This window comes from Camellia sinensis, chromosome 1, assembly GCF_055761805.1.
Source record: "Camellia sinensis isolate YWXY chromosome 1, ASM5576180v1, whole genome shotgun sequence".
NCBI lineage: Eukaryota > Viridiplantae > Streptophyta > Magnoliopsida > Ericales > Theaceae > Camellia > Camellia sinensis.
In genome coordinates this window covers 1055519-1071209 of record NC_138961.1, presented here as the reverse complement: position 1 = coordinate 1071209, position 15691 = coordinate 1055519, and the positions used below count along the sequence as shown (strand labels likewise).

At 41.1% G+C, this 15691-nt stretch overlaps 1 protein-coding gene across 3 annotated transcripts in view; it reads right to left on the bottom strand.

Annotated features, from left to right (window-relative positions):
- Positions 1-483: 483 nt before the first annotated feature.
- The window catches only part of LOC114288976 (uncharacterized), a 38229-nt gene continuing 23021 nt past the window's right edge, over positions 484-15691 (bottom strand). The window contains exons 14-15 of one of the 3 annotated variants that reach the window (XM_028232606.2): positions 11471-11586; positions 484-666 (exon numbers count right to left, since the gene is read on the bottom strand). In XM_028232606.2, coding sequence (XP_028088407.2) covers positions 584-666; positions 11471-11586 — 199 coding nt within the window. In that variant the 3' untranslated portion in view covers positions 484-583. The remainder of the gene's footprint in view (positions 667-11470; positions 11587-15691) is intronic. The other 2 variants (XR_014330289.1, XM_082870057.1) reach the window with 2 other exon arrangements.

Below are 15691 nucleotides of genomic sequence, written 5' to 3'. Positions count from 1 at the left end.
ATGTATATACACTCCAAATTACCTAAAAAAATAACATTTTGACATGCATGCACATTTGATTTTCTGTTCTGTCGCCATAAATTTCACAGCAGTAACAAATGCAAACCCAAAATAGCAGTAAAAAGTGCAAATGCAGCCCAATCGTTTGCTTCTTAAAAGAATCACAACTTCTTTTGTTACATGAAGCAAAGGTATTCTTAACCCCGTTTGGGGACTTACCTTTTTAGCCAAAAAGTCAAAAAATTATCATTTTAGCCAAAAAGCCAACAACTCATACCAAAAAGTCAAAGATTCTCTTTTCTCTCTACTTTTTGCACATCTTTTCGTAATTAGCCAAAAAGTCATCCCAAACATATAAGTTTTTTTTACCTACCTTTTTAGCCAAATAGTCAAAAAGTTACTAAATTAGCCTGTTCCCAAACGAGGCCTAAGTATTTATAAGGTAAATTAAAAATTGACACTTAGACAATCAACTTTTCTTTATAAAAAAAGAAAAAAAAAAAAAAAAAAAAAAACAGACAATCAACTCCACCAGAAAATCGGAGTTGAATGAGAACCAAAACTTCAGATGTATGTCTTCCCTCTATATTTTTCCTGCTTCAGTTGTATCAGCATCTTCTGCACGACTGCCTAATTTGACAATGTCTTCAACACGGATCTTTCCTTCTGTTGCAGAATTAAAAATTAAACAAATATATAAAGGTATTCATAAATCAGAGAGAAACTGTTAACCAGGATATTAAGCAAGGACTAAAGATTGCAACAAATCCATTACAATTTCATATAGTAAATGGAACACAAGAAAGGGCGGCCTGACCCAATGGCAAAGGCTTGTCATTAGTGCCCTCGTTGTGTGAGTTCGAGTCATGGAAATAGTGTAATACACCAGAATTTTCCATAATGCTTAATAATTATTCTGTTGATAAAATAACATTTTGTATTTGATTTCAATTTTGCTTAAAATTAATTACTGATCTTGATATAAATAAATTTTCAAAAATTTGGCAACTCTAACAGGGCTTTATCACTCTTAATCTCATTGTAATTAGAAGAAAACCCTAGTTGGATTTCGGTAATTTAATTGGGAAAACCTAAACCTATATACATTAGCAACCTAGGGCTTTATATTATCAGACAATTATTTTTATTTAAAAGTAAAGCCCTCAGAAACCTGTGGGGAGGAATGAAGGCTTCTCTAATGAGAGTTTTCAAACAACCTCAGAGGTTGGAATTCCAGAAATTTGATTTAATCTTGTATGGCCATTACTGCTATGTGCTTTGTGGAGCATTGGAAACTATATTCATGCTTTGTACATGAGGATATGATAGTTGTGTGTGGCAGTCATGGCCTTCATGGGCTGTGCCCGGGGAGCTGGTCCTTGGACCTGGGCAGTACACCCTCGCCTGAGTAGTTGTCATGGGCAATTATGTTGGCCCTTGCGACGGTGTTGGTGATAATGTGAGCACATAATCTCCCCCAACCCAATGACTAGAACTCAATTTTAGGTCTCTGGTACCCCTAACAAAAGACTAGAACAGGAATACAAGTTCAAGATAGAAATCAGTTCATTTTCAGTGTCAGCTTTGAGATATTTTCTCAGAACCCTATCATGGTTTTTTGTTTTTTGTTTTCATCTTAAGGAATAACTGTGTTTGTGTTAGGTTATGTGCTTGAGGGTAATAGTGTCATTGTACTTATTCCCTTATTATTATAAATATATGTGTTTAGAGAGATAATAAACCCAATTAGGTTTTGTGCCTTCTCTCCCAGTAAATCTCCTCTCTCTCTCACTCAATTTTTGTGTTTCATTCTTAACATAGTATCAGAGCAAAAGAATTTTTTGTTATTCTTTTATTCTTTTTTTTTTTTTTTTTTTTTTCGGTTCTTCCTGATAATGTAAAAAAAATAATAAATAAATAAATACCACCATGAACGACTAGGGTGGAGGGTTCACCAAAAACAGTTTCAAATTTTTTTGATTTCTGGTTGCCTATATTTTCGATTTTTCTTTATTTTATGGAAAAATAGGTCCAATTTTATGATTTTTGTAAAAATTTATGTATTATTGATTGTTGTATTGATATATATTACAATGATTCATGATTCCTATATATAGAAGAGGGTGAGTGTGTAGTAGGTGAGGAGTAGGTGAGGAGTAGGTGGAGAGTAGGTGAAATAGGTGAGTGTGTAGTAGGTGGTAGTGGTAGGTGTGTAGTAGGTGAATTTTAACAGCCCCCCGCAAACTCAAGGGGGATAGGAACTAACCAACTTGAGTTTGGAGAGAGTTATAAAACAAGAAAATACATAAAAATAAAAGAGGATAGGTGACACTGTATGGTCGTGTCAGACCATTGGTGAAGACACTGGATGGTGGTGTCATAACGTTGTAGAGGACACTGTATGGGGGTGTCATAACGTTGTAGAGGACACTGTATGGGGGTGTCATAACGTTGTAGAGGACACTGGATGGCAGTGTCAGACCGATGTAAAAGACAGTTTATGGGGTCATGTCGGACCGTTGTAGCAGACAATGTTGTGACAGTTGTTGTGACAGTTTACAGAGTCTTGCTGGACCCTTGTAGAAACTAACCGGAATTAATGTCGGGACAGTTTACAGAGTCTTGTCGGACCCATGAAGGAGCTAACCGGAATCAATGTCGGGACAGTTTACAGAGTCTTGTCGGACCCCTTAAAAAGTCGCACCCTCAAAAGGTGCGCCCAATTTTTCAAAAGGCGTGCCATCAAAAGGCGTGCCCAAGCCATAAAAAGGCGTGCCATCAAAAAGCGTGCCCAATCCATAAAAAGGCGTGCCATCAAAAAGGCGTGCCATCAAAAGGCGCGCCCATGTTGTCGTTGAGCGCCGAGCGGCGGATGATGCGCGTGTCTGCCTCTTCGTCAGGGTCTTTATAAACTGAGACGGAGGCTGTGCTTGAGGCAGAAGCGAAGACAAAAAAAACCTTGTGAAAAAACTTCTGAAAAACTCTTCATTTTCTGAGAGAGATATTCGTTTTCTGAGAGATTGCCTCTAAGAGCTGCAAATCTTGAAACACTCTGTAACCAACCCTTCCGAACATTACCAGTCTGAAATTGCTATTTCGCTGAAACACTTAGCAACCCAAAACATGGCCTCTTCTTCCCGGTCAGCTACCCAGAATATGGCCTCTTCGTCACGTGGTCTGCTCACTCTGTTTCCCGACCTCAACGAGTCAACAAGAGAGATAACTGGTGCGGTGGCCAGTGAACCTCAACCAAGCGCCTCTGGTTTTGCTCCGTTGAACTTTCCGATGCGGTCGGTGGAGCAAAAAATGGCAGTACAAACAGCTATTGAAGCCAATCAGTATACATTGAAGTCATGTGTGGAAACCATGACGGCGGTCACAAACCTGTCGCACCGGCTTCAGAGTAGAACGAATGAGGTGCAGCAGTTAAACGCCCAACTGGCTCTGCTCCAGCGCATGTATAAGGATACGCGAGCAGAGATAAGTGTACTGAAAGCAAAAAATAAGGAGCTGAAGCGGAAGGCCACCGTGATATTCCGATTTGGAGGTCCGCCATATGCTGCAGTGGAGGAGTATGGGGGAGTGAACGTGCTTGGTGGACAAGGAAACACGGAGGCAACACCGGCAAGGGCCGTCTAGGACGGAGGCAAGAAGAAGAGACCTGCGGCAGAGTAGAGAAGGGATGTCGGTGTGTGGCCGTCTGCAGAAAAGAAAACAAAGCCGTTGTTGTGTTTTTTTTTTTTTTTTTTTGGTGTAAAATGGTGATCGGGGTGAGCCCCGACATGAATAAAATGAGTTTGTGGAAAGGGAATCGAATAATAAAAAAAATATGGAGATAGTGATGAAATGATAAGCATGGTGATGATGAATATATAATAATGAATAAAAATAGAGCACCAATTAAGTTTTATAATAAAAAATAAAATTTGGGCGGTGAATGGGTGTGATTAAAAAAGAAAAGTAAGCATGGTAATGATGATATATAATAATGAATAAAAATAGAGCACCAATTAAGTTTTATAATAAAAAATAAAATTTGGACGGTGAATGGGTGTAATTAAAAAAGAAAAGTGAATTGGGTGTGCCCCTTTCTCTCTCTCTCTCTCTCTCTCCACGCGTAACCCACCTTTTTTTGCCTCTCTTTCTGTATCAGCTTCACTTTGATCTTATTCTCTCTTACGGAAAAATGGTGAAGGAAACAGAGTACTAAAATTTGGGCGACGAAGAAGGCTCGGACCAAGCCAGTATCAACTAGGAGTGGGTCCCAAGGACGAGCCGCAGAAGCCGACCAGAGCGGACCTCGCGGATGTGGACGGTGAATCGGAGGAACTTGATAGGCCAGTAGATTAGAGCGGCAGTGACCATGAGACCCGGGTAGAGAGTGCCGCCGATGATGCGACCTAGAGGGTACCAGCTCTCGGAATCGAACCAGTTCCAGAACTCGTAAAAGCCCTTCTCGGTCAGGAACAGAGTGGTCCTGTAATTGAAGTAGGGATCGAACTCGTGGATCATGCTCTCGTAGCGGAGGACGCTGAAGAGACGACTGATGAAGGCGAGGACGTAGACGAGGCAGATATCGATTCCGACGGTGTAGAGGTGGATCGCGAAAGGGTAGTCGTACGCGGTGACCATGTATAAGAAGACGATGCTGCGAGGATGCCGCTGACGCCGAAGCCAGCGACGCCGTCGAAGTAGTCGGAGCGTTGAAGGATTTGAGGTGGAGAAGGGTTTGAGGTGAGAGAGTGACAGAAGATGAAGAGAGAGATAAATGGGTTGCTGAGAACGTAGCCACCATCTTTAGGAGTAGGTTTTTTTTTTTTTTTTTTTTTCCTGCAACTTGGTCTCCACTGGGAGATCGAACATCTCAGCAGTGGTCTTGAACAGTATTTGTTGAAGCTCTGAGGTTGGAAAGGGGGGCAATCCGGAGGTCCAAGGTGGAGAGTCGATTGGCGGTGAGGTCCAACTCGGTCAGACTCGGTGGAAGCTCGACTGAGTCGAGATCATGTAGCTGGAAGCTTGTGAGATCGAGGACTGTAGCCGATGATGATTCATTGTCCTCGGCCACCATTGTTGCAAAGGTGTCTTCCAAGGCTTTTCAGCCATGAAGATTCGGAGGGTTGCATCAATCCATTCTCTTTGACAGAGGATAGGAACTTGTGTAAATTGAACTGACCGAGCAAAGTTGCAAACCAGTATTCAGCAGCAGGAGGAGGAAGGACATGCAGAGTGATCAAGGTATGTGTAGAAAATTTAAGCAGAATAGGTTGAGGTCCGGCGGGCGGCTAAGGTGAGGTTGCCGCCCGCCGGTGAAGCGAGAATACTAGGTTCTAAACCTGCTCTGATACCATGTAAAAATTTATGTATTATTGATTGTTGTATTGATATATATTACAATGATTCATGATTCCTATATATAGAAGAGGGTGAGTGTGTAGTAGGTGAGGAGTAGGTGGAGAGTAGGTGAAGTAGGTGAGTGTGTAGTAGGTGGTAGTGGTAGGTGTGTAGTAGGTGAATTTTAACAATTTTTTCATTCTGTCAATTATTTGATCGATTCATTGCTTGGGTCCACACCTATGGGAGCCGACCAGATGCCCTAGGATGCTCTTTGGCTTCGGTTGATGCTTTTGGATGGTTTTTGATTGTTTTTTGGCTTCACAGAGCAGTCGAGCTTTCTCTAGGGTTTGCGTGTTGCTCCTTTGCTTCAGCCACGGTTTTTCTGGTCCTTCTTTAATGTTGTTGGGCTGTTTCTATTGAGCAACAATTTCCTTTTGATAGATATCTATGGTTGTCTTGTTTGTTGGGTGTGCTAGCACTATTCTAGGCCATGGCAGATGATGGTAAGACCCCTGTAGTCAGCGAAGTGAAAGAATCTGGTTCCAATCTCTCTCTTGGTGATAATTTCTTTCTCCAGCTTACTTTGGTCAAATTGGATGGTACCAATTATCTGGTTTGGTCCTGTTCCTTTCAATTGGCTATTACTGCTCGTGGCATGTCTAGTTACATCAAGGGGATTACTAAGGCTCCCAGGGAGGATGGACCAGCCCGAGATAAATGACAAAAAGAGAATGCTCTTGTCATGACTTGGCTCATTAACTCTATACACTTCAGTATTAGCCACTCCTTTGTTTTGATGTATACCGCTCATGAGATTTGGACTGCTGCTGCGCAGATGTATTCCTAACATGGTAATGATGCCCAGGCTTATGAGTTGCAGAAGAAAATATGGGGGTTTGATAAGAAGGATAGGTCCTTTGTCAAGTACTATGCCAAGTTAAGCAGTTTGTAGCAAGAACTCAACTACTATCAGAACTTCCACACTGTTTGTTCTCAAGATGCTACTATCTTTCAATTGATGGTGTCCAAGGAAAGGTTCTATGATTTTCTTGCTGGTCTTACATTGAGTATGATCAAATTCATGTTCACATTCTTGGCCAAGATCTTTTTTCCACTGTACATGAGGCATATGCTTATGTTCAGCATGAAGAGAGCAGGTGTAGTGTAATAGTTCATCACACTCTCCAAGATTGCTCTACTCTCGCTGTTTCTTCTGCTCTAAAGGATGGCCATGTCTCCAAGTCTGGGACAAGGTACTAGTGTTGATCGTGATCAAATTACCCGTGATTATTGTGGGAAAGACTAGCATGATAGGAAACATTGTTGGACGTTACATGGTCATCCTCCTCGAGGCTGGGGTGGAGCCCGTAGTGGTACTAGTGGACGTGGTGGCGCTATTTGTTCCCATGCCAATCTCTCTAAGCCTTTTACCAGCACCCAGGGTGATTCTACTACACTTTTCCATGATGAGTTGCACTTTTCGGCATCTGATGACTCAACTTGATTCTTCCTCTGTCCCTGCTTCTGATCCTCTCTACTTCTAACTTTGTTTCCACAGGTATTCCTACAAGTGCCTTGAGTGCTTTCTCTTTTCCTTCATTTCCTTGGATCATTGACTTCGACGCTACTGACCACATGACAGGTTTGTCTCATCTTTTCCACTCTTACTCTCCTTGTTCTGGCAAGGATAAAGTAAGAGTTGCTGATGGGTCATTATCTTCTGTGTCTAGGACATGCTCTCTATTCATTGCTCTTCCTCTATTTCTATTCCTTCCGTTCTTCATGGTCCCCAGTTTTCTACTAATTTACTCTCTTTGTCATCTTACCAATTTGCTAAATTGTTGGAGGCGTTTGGCAAGTGAGTTTGAAGGCTAAAATAGCCTCAAATTGAAAACAGCCAAGAAAAAAATGTGCAAACAAAACTTATCTGCAACAGGTACATTGCCAGGTCACGTAAGTTGTGGCAAGGTTGCCAAGTACACTGCCAGGTATGCGAAAAGACAATTTTGCCCTTGAAATTTTTTGAAAATCACACCAATCATTCAATCATTAGGGGTAATTTTGTCATTTCCTTTCTCACATCATTTCAAACACATTTTTCAATACAACAATTTAACCCATCTTCCCAAACACAAACTAAAATAGCCAAATAGCCAAACAGCTTAAAAAGTAGCCACTTTCCAAACGAGGCATGTGTCTTTCAGGAACTGGATACGAGGAGAACGTGTCTTTCAGGAACTGGATACGAGGAGAACGATTGGCAATGGTAAAGCACATGGGGCCTGTACTTTTTGGATGTTGGACTTTCTTCCCTTGGATCTGTTCATTAGGCTCTTCAAGCAACTGACACTTCCATCCTTCCACTGTTACATCAGTTGCATAGGCGTTTAGGACACCCCTCTATTTCTGTTTTAGAAAAAAGTTTTCCTACTTCAGTAAAAGATTGTCATAAGAGTAATTTTCCTTGTGATGCTTGTGTGTTTGCTAAACATAAACATTCTTCTTATTCTCCTATTAATAAAAGAAGTATTTTTCCTTTATGGTTATTCATTCTGATGTTTGGGATCTGTCTCGTATTATGTATGTATCTGGCTATCGGTTGTCACTTTTATTGATTGCTATTCTCGTGTAACTTGGGTTTACTTGCTTCAGACCAAAAATGAAGTTTTTTCATATTTTAAGACGTTTCATAAGATGGTAATTACTCAATTTGCTACCCTCATTAAAGTCCTCCGAAGTGACAATGGCACTCAATATATTGATGGTGCATTTCGGGCCTCTCTTGAAGCCCATGGCATTCTTTATCAAACCAGTTGTATCGATACCCCTGAACATAATGGTGTTACTGAGCACAAGAACCGTCAGCTTCTTGAGGTTGCTCGTGCTCTTATGTTCACAATGCATGTACCTAAACCATACTGGGGTGATGCGGTCCTTACTGCTACATATCTTATTAACCGCATGCCTTTGAGTGTCCTCCAATTTCAACGCCTTCTTGACCTTCTTCCCCGGATGTTTGTTCCCCTATTTCCCTTCCACCTAAGGTCTTCGGTTACGTCTGCTTTGTCCATTCCCCTCGTTCCATTCGCAGCAAATTTGATCTCAAGGTCTTGCGGTGTATTTTTCTCGGTTATTACTCTAATCAAAAAGGTTATTGGTGTTATAACCGTCACACTAGCAAGGTTTATGTTTCTGTGGATGTTACGTTTTGTGAGTCTAAGCCATTCTTACAGGAATCATCTCTTTAGGGGGAGGTTTCGATTCCAGAAGAGATTGGTTTCTCGAATTCTATGATTTTTCCTTCTAGTGGTTGTGATGGGAAGGGTGAGCCATGTAGTAAGGGAGAGGGTGAGCCATGTAGTGAGATGGAGGTTAGTCCTTGTGTTCAGGGGGAGTCTTGTGTTCAAGGGGAGTCTCGTCGGTTGGATAGATCTGATCTCAAGACCTACTCTCGACGACAAAGGAACAGGTGCCTGATGTGCTGCCATGTCAATCATCTTCATCTCCAGTTTCAGGTAATGAGTCATTGGTTACTAATTCTCCTGTCCCTGCTAGTGATATTCATGAAGTTGATGACTCGGATGTTTCTATTGCTATTAGGAAAGGAGTTCGATCTTGTATTCAACATCCTATATCTCAATTTGTGTCATATGACTCATTATCTCCATCGTACCATGCCTTTGTTTTGTCTCTGTCTTCTATTTCTATTCCGCAGGGTTGGAATCTTAATGATTCTAAGCAGAAAGAAGCTATGGCAGAGGAGATGAGAGCATTGAGTAAGAATGGCACTTGGGAGTTAGTTTCTCTACCACTCGAAAAAAAACCTGTGGGGTGCAAATGGGTGTTCATTGTCAAGCAGAAAGCTAATGGAACCATTGAAAGATATAAGGCGTGACTACTTGCCAAAGGGTTCACTCGGACTTATGGCATTGACTACTAGAAAACCTTTGCACCAGTGGCCAAGGTGAATTCCATCTGTGTTCTTCTTTCCTATGTAGTAACTCTGGGATGGCCATTACAGCAATTAGATGTAAAGAATGCATTTCTTCATGAGAGGAAGTGTATATGGATGTTCTTCTAGGTTTTTTCCTCCAGCCACTGAGGAGGAAGGTTTGCCGATTAAAGATAGCTTTGTATGGGTTGAAACAATATCCTTGAGCTTGGTTCAACAGATTCCTGAAGGCGATGCTCAGATTTAGGTATAAGCAAAGCCATACAGATCATACTTTGTTCATCAAACAGTGTAGAGATAAGATCATTGTACTTATTGCTTATGTAGATGACATTGTGGTGACAGGCAATGATGAAGAAGAAATGTCCAAAGTCAAAGCTCAACTTTCCAGGGAATTTGAAATTAAAGATCTCCAATCCGTAAGGTACTTTCTTGAAATTGAGATAACTAGATCAGATAGGGACATCTTTATTTCTCAAATGAAGTACAACTTGAACTTACTTGAGGAGGTAGGCATGTTGGGATGTAGGCCTGCTAATTCTCCTATTAAGGCTAATCACAGGCTTAGAAATAGTGAGAGAATATGTGGACAAAGGGAGGTATCAAAGGCTTGTGAGAAAACTGATATACCTTTCTCATACCAGACCAGATATTGCATATGTTGTTGGCATTGTTAACCAATACATGCATGATCCTTGGACAAGACATTTGGATGCAGTTCATCGAATCTTAAGGTATCTCAAATCAACGCCTGGAAAAGGCATTTTGTTCTCCAATCATGGTCATCTAAGGTTAGAGGCCTTCACCGATGCAAATTGGGCTAGTGCTACTGATGATAAGAAGTCTACCACAGGCTATTGCACATTTGTTAGAGGAAATTTGGTCACTTGGCGGAGTAAGAAGCAGTCCGTTGTTGCCAGATCAAGTGCAAAAGCGAAGTATCGAGCCATGGCACATGGTATTTGCGAGTTGATGGGGCTGAAAGTTTTATTGGCTAACCTAGGATTGTTGAGTGGTTGTCCCATGCCACTATATTGTGATAATAAGGCTGCTATTAATATTGCTCATAATTTGGTTCAGCATGATAGAACTAAGCACATAGAGATTGGTCGACATTTTATCAAGGAGAAAGTGTATAGTGGCATCATTTGTTTGTCTTGTCACTTCTAAAGATCAAAAGATCAGTTAGGTGATGTGTTTACCAAAGGGTTAGGGAGTGAAGGGTTTCATTCTATTGTATGCAAGTTGGGCATGAGGATACCTATGCACCAACTTGAGGGGAGTGTTAAATTATATGCTTGAGGGTAATAGTGTCATTGTACTTATTCCCTTATTATTATAAATACATGTGTTTAGAGAGGAAAAAAACCTAATTAGGTTTTGTGCCTTCTCTTCCAGTAAATCTCTGGTTCTCTTCTCTCTCTCTCTCTCTCTCAATTTTTTGTGTTTCATTCTTAACTGTTTGTTTCCGTGGATGGTGGAGAGCAGGGAGGGGAGAGATTTGGATTGCAATTAGCTTGTTTGGTTTCATTTTTTCAAAAACAGTTTTCAGAAAATTTTACTTTCTTATTTTTCGTGTTTTTTTATTTTTACTGAATTTTTTAAATATTTTAAACAATTTTTTTACTTTTTAGACACACCTAACATAAATGCACCTAAAAAGTAAAAAAATTGTAAAAAAAATCTTTTAAAAATTCACTAAATACCAAAAATACAAAAAAAAAAATACAAGAATTCAGTATATTTTTTGTATTTTTTTGTATTTATTAATTTTTTAAAATATTTTTTCATAAATTTTTTACTTTTTAGATACATCTAAGTAAGGTGCATCTAAAAAAGTAAAAAAAAATGTTTAAAATTTTTAAAATATTCATTAAAAACAAAAAAACACGAATACTAGAAAACTCAATTTTCAAAAAACTTAATCCAGAAAACTCAAACCAAACACACTGAATAGTTCCAATCCCAAAGGCTGGCAAAAACATAAAAGGGTGCCGTTGTCTTCAATGGTTGTCTAAATTTAATAATTGTAAAACAAAGAAATTGCAGTAGGGGTGTGTGTGTGTGTGTGTGTGTGTGTGTGTGTGTATGTGAGGTTTTGCCATAGAATTTAGAACTGGAAATGAATCAAGTGAAGAATACAGCACCAGAACCAAAAAGACTAAAAGACTCCTTTTCACTGACCTCTATCTTTGGAAAGGCTGCTAATAAGTTCTTGCACACCTTCCTTGCCCAAGGTGTCCTTCAGGTACATAGCCGCTGATGCAACCTCCTCGGGAGTTACTTTGCCATCATAATCCCTACATATGAAGTAAGTAATTATTGGGCAGAATCTTTTCCTGTCAGAATTGCTAATAAGAAGAATAATACTAGTAGTCTACACTTTTATTTGTATTGACTAAACTAAAGCTTTTCTATAAAGTGCGGAAGTTTATTTCAGGTGTGAAAAAAATATCAAGGCATGAGATTCATGTAGAGTATGATAATTTGATACGATACAAGTGAAGATTCCAATCATTGAGCAGTTTTGATTGATCAGTTATTTAGCTGAAGCAAAATCCAGCAGTTTGACTTTAGCTAGTGCCAAAGTGAATCTGCTTATTGAAGGGCTATGAACATTGTGTTAAAATCTACCATCATCTACTCCACCTACTACACCTACCACCACCTACTACCACCTACTACACACCTACCACTACCACCTACTACCACCTACTCCACTACATCTCCTATATAAGGAGCCCCTCACCATTTGTAATATATAACATACAACATTCAATAATACATCAATTTTAACATGGTATCAGAGCGGGTTTAGAACCTAATATTTTCGCTTCACCGGCGGGCGGCAACCTCACCTTAGCCGTCCGCCGGACCTCAACCTATTCCGCTTTTCTACACATACCTTCCCATCACTTGCCTTCCTTAGAGCATTTTCCATTTCCGAAAGGCGTTTCATAGTTGTATCCTCAAGTGTCTGTTTCCCCTTCTTCAATCGTTGGGTCTCCTCCCTTTCCATCCTTAACATCTTCAGCTCTGTAAGATCATTGCTGAGCTTCCTTGCAGCTTGCATTGCCTTCTGATTCAACTCACGAAGGCTGCCACGTGGAGCACCGCCGATCTCCAGTAGTTGTTCCACCAACGAGAAGCTGCAGAATACATTTGGCTCGAGCGGCTTTCTGCAGTGATCGGCCTATGTCTTTCATTGCTCCATCTGGGCAGGAGGCTTGGTGCTACTACAAGGCTATGCTACCATTGGCAAACATTGCAACAGTGAACCCCGTGATTATGAGAGAAAAACCATCTGACAACTGTGACAAGTCGCAGATGCTTCCAACCACGGTTCGTTTTGGTTTAGGCCTGCCCTATTCTCCGTTTCTTTTATGATGATGGTGGGGACAGAAACAGAAGGGCTCTTTCTCTCTCCTCCCTTTTCTTTTTTAATCACACCCTACCAAACGAATCTCAAGGATATCTCCAAGTGGTCTGCAAAGAAGATATTACATTCTCCAAGTGGTTTAACTTTTTATTTTTTTATTACTATTATTATTATATCAAATAATCAATACACCCCACTTTACCTTTATTTATTTTATTTTATCTTTCCTTTTTCATTTCCAAAAAAAAAAAAAAAAAAAAAAAAAAAAAAAAATACATACCCACGTGAACCAATCTCTTAATCTCCTCTGTTTGATTTCAAAACCACTTTTAATCTCTTTCACATACCCACGTGAACCAATTTTTTCTTTTCATCCATTTTACACCACCACACACTACCAGCGCACATGCTTTCCATTAATATATTATTATTATTATTATTATTAAAAAAAAAAAAAAAAATCAACTCCACTGGGCTTGTCCCCTCTCTCCTCTGTTTGATTCCAACTTCATTATTTTTTTATTTATTTTCTCCAACTCACTTTTCATCTCTTCCAAATATCCACTCAAAAAAAAAAAAAAAAAAAAAAAAAAGAAGCAGAAGAAGCAAAACTGCACACCAAACTCATTTTATTCATGTCAGGGATCAACCCCGATCACAATTTTGCAAAAAAAAAAAAAAAAAAAAAAAAAAAAAAAAATCAAACAAACAAACAAACCACCACAACACACCCACACCCACACCCACACCCACACCCACACCCACAGTGGGATTTTTTCTTCTCTACTCTGCTGCAGGTCTCTTCTTCTTGCCTCCGTCCTGGACGGCCCTTGCCGGTGTTGCCTCCGTGTTTCCCACTTCACTGGGCACGATCACTCCACTCTGCTCCTCCACTACAGCATATGGCGGACCTCCAAATCGGAACATAACGGTTGCCTTCCGCTTCAGCTCCTTATTTTCCGCCTTTAGGACACTTATCTCTGCTCGCGCATCCTTATACATGCGTTGGAGCAGAGCCAGTTGGGCGTTTAACTGTTGCACCTCATTTGTCCTACTCTGAAGCCGGTGCGACAAGTTTGTGACCGCCGTCATCGTCTCCACACATGACTTCAAAGTATACTGATTGGCCTCAATATCAGTTTGCACCGCCATTTTTTGCTCCACAGACCGCATCGGAAAGTTCAACGGAGCAAAACCAGAGGTGTTTGGTTGAGGTTCACTGGCCACCGCACCAGTTATTTCTCTTGTGGACTCGTTCAGGTCTGGAAAGAGCGTGAGCAGACCACGGGAAGAGGAGGCCATGTTCTGGGTAGCTGGACGGGAAGAAGAGGCCATGTTATGGGTTGCTGAGTGTTTCAGGTTGGTTACAGAGTGTTACAGAGTATCTCTCTCAAGACAACGAAGAGTTTCTCAGAGATTTTTAGCCAGTTTTTTGTCTTAGCCTCTGCCTCAGCTTCAGCATCCGTCTTGGTTAAATAGCCAAGGCAGACACGCGCATCGCGCGCCACTTGACGCCAGACGACAAAACGGGCGCGCAAGCCAATGTGGTGACGCGCCTCGCCATCATGTCCGGCACATCTTTTTACAACATGGGCACGCCTTTTGATGGCACGCCTTTTTATGGATTGGGCACGCCTTTTGATGGCACGCCTTTTGAAAGATTGGGCACACCTTTTGAGGGTGCGACTTTTTAAGGGTCCGACAAGACTCTGTAAACTGTCCCGACATTGATTCCGGTTAGCTCCTTCATGAGTCCGACAAGACTCTGTAAACTGTCCCGACATTGATTCCAGTTAGCTCCTTCATGGGTCCGACAAGACTCTGTAAACTGTCCCGACATTGATTCCGGTTAGTTTCTACAAGGGTCCAGCAAGACTCCGTAAACTGTCACAACAACTGTCACAACATTGTCTGCTACAACGGTCCGACATGACCCCATAAACTGTCTTCTACATCGGTCTGCCATAACCATACAGTCTTCTACAACGGTCTGACACGACCATACAGTGTCTCCTATCCATTTTTTATTTTTCAGATTATTTTCTTATTTTGTTACTCTCTCCAAACTCAAGTTGGTTAGTTCCTATCCCCCTTGAGTTTGCGGGGGGCTGTTAAAATCTACCATCACCTACTCCACCTACTACACCTACCACCACCTACTACCACCTACTACACACCTACCACTACCACCTACTACCACCTACTCCACTACATCTCCTATATAAGGAGCCCCTCACCATTTGTAATATATAACATACAACATTCAATAATACATCCATTTGTAATATATAACATACAACATTCAATAATACATCAATTTTAACACATTGCATAATGCATGATGTACTATTGCTATGACTTGTTGATGATAGCCTCCCTACCCCTTTCCTCCATATGGGAAACAAAACAATGTGTTCAAAAGCTGGCAAATCAGCACCTATGCAATTGAAGAAGGCATCATTTCCAAACCAAAATAGTAAACAATTAAATAAACAAATACAAAGCCCCCTTAGAGTGATTCAGTCGATACAGCGGTGCCCTTAAAGTGGGTTGTGCTGTCCCTATTGGTCTGGGCCCTTCCCCATAAGGCCCCACTGTCGGGGCATAAGCGCCCTCTTGCTACCCATGCGAGGCGCCGTCTTAGCCTTCCCTGACCAGGATCACTCCCACAATTGTAGGGTACGTGATCGGCCTCCTCAACTGTGTATCGATCGAAAAGGCAGGGCGGCACAGCCCCCAACCAAGGGAGTGGTTATGTCCAGTATGTCCCCCCTTATTCCCGACATGCTATGAGGTCCGGGGTGGGTAGGAGTGGGTCAAGTCCGTATCGCCACGGAGCAACAGCCGCATCTGGCTCTGATCTATATACTAATTCATCCGGTGACTTCACGGTCGCCAAAGAAGCCCAACACTTATCTGGGAAGGACATGAAAGAAGAAACATACACATAAATGAAGTACTCATTTATCTTCCAAAGAGATATATGCATGCATATCCATAGCCAATTCATTGAGAGAAAATAATGT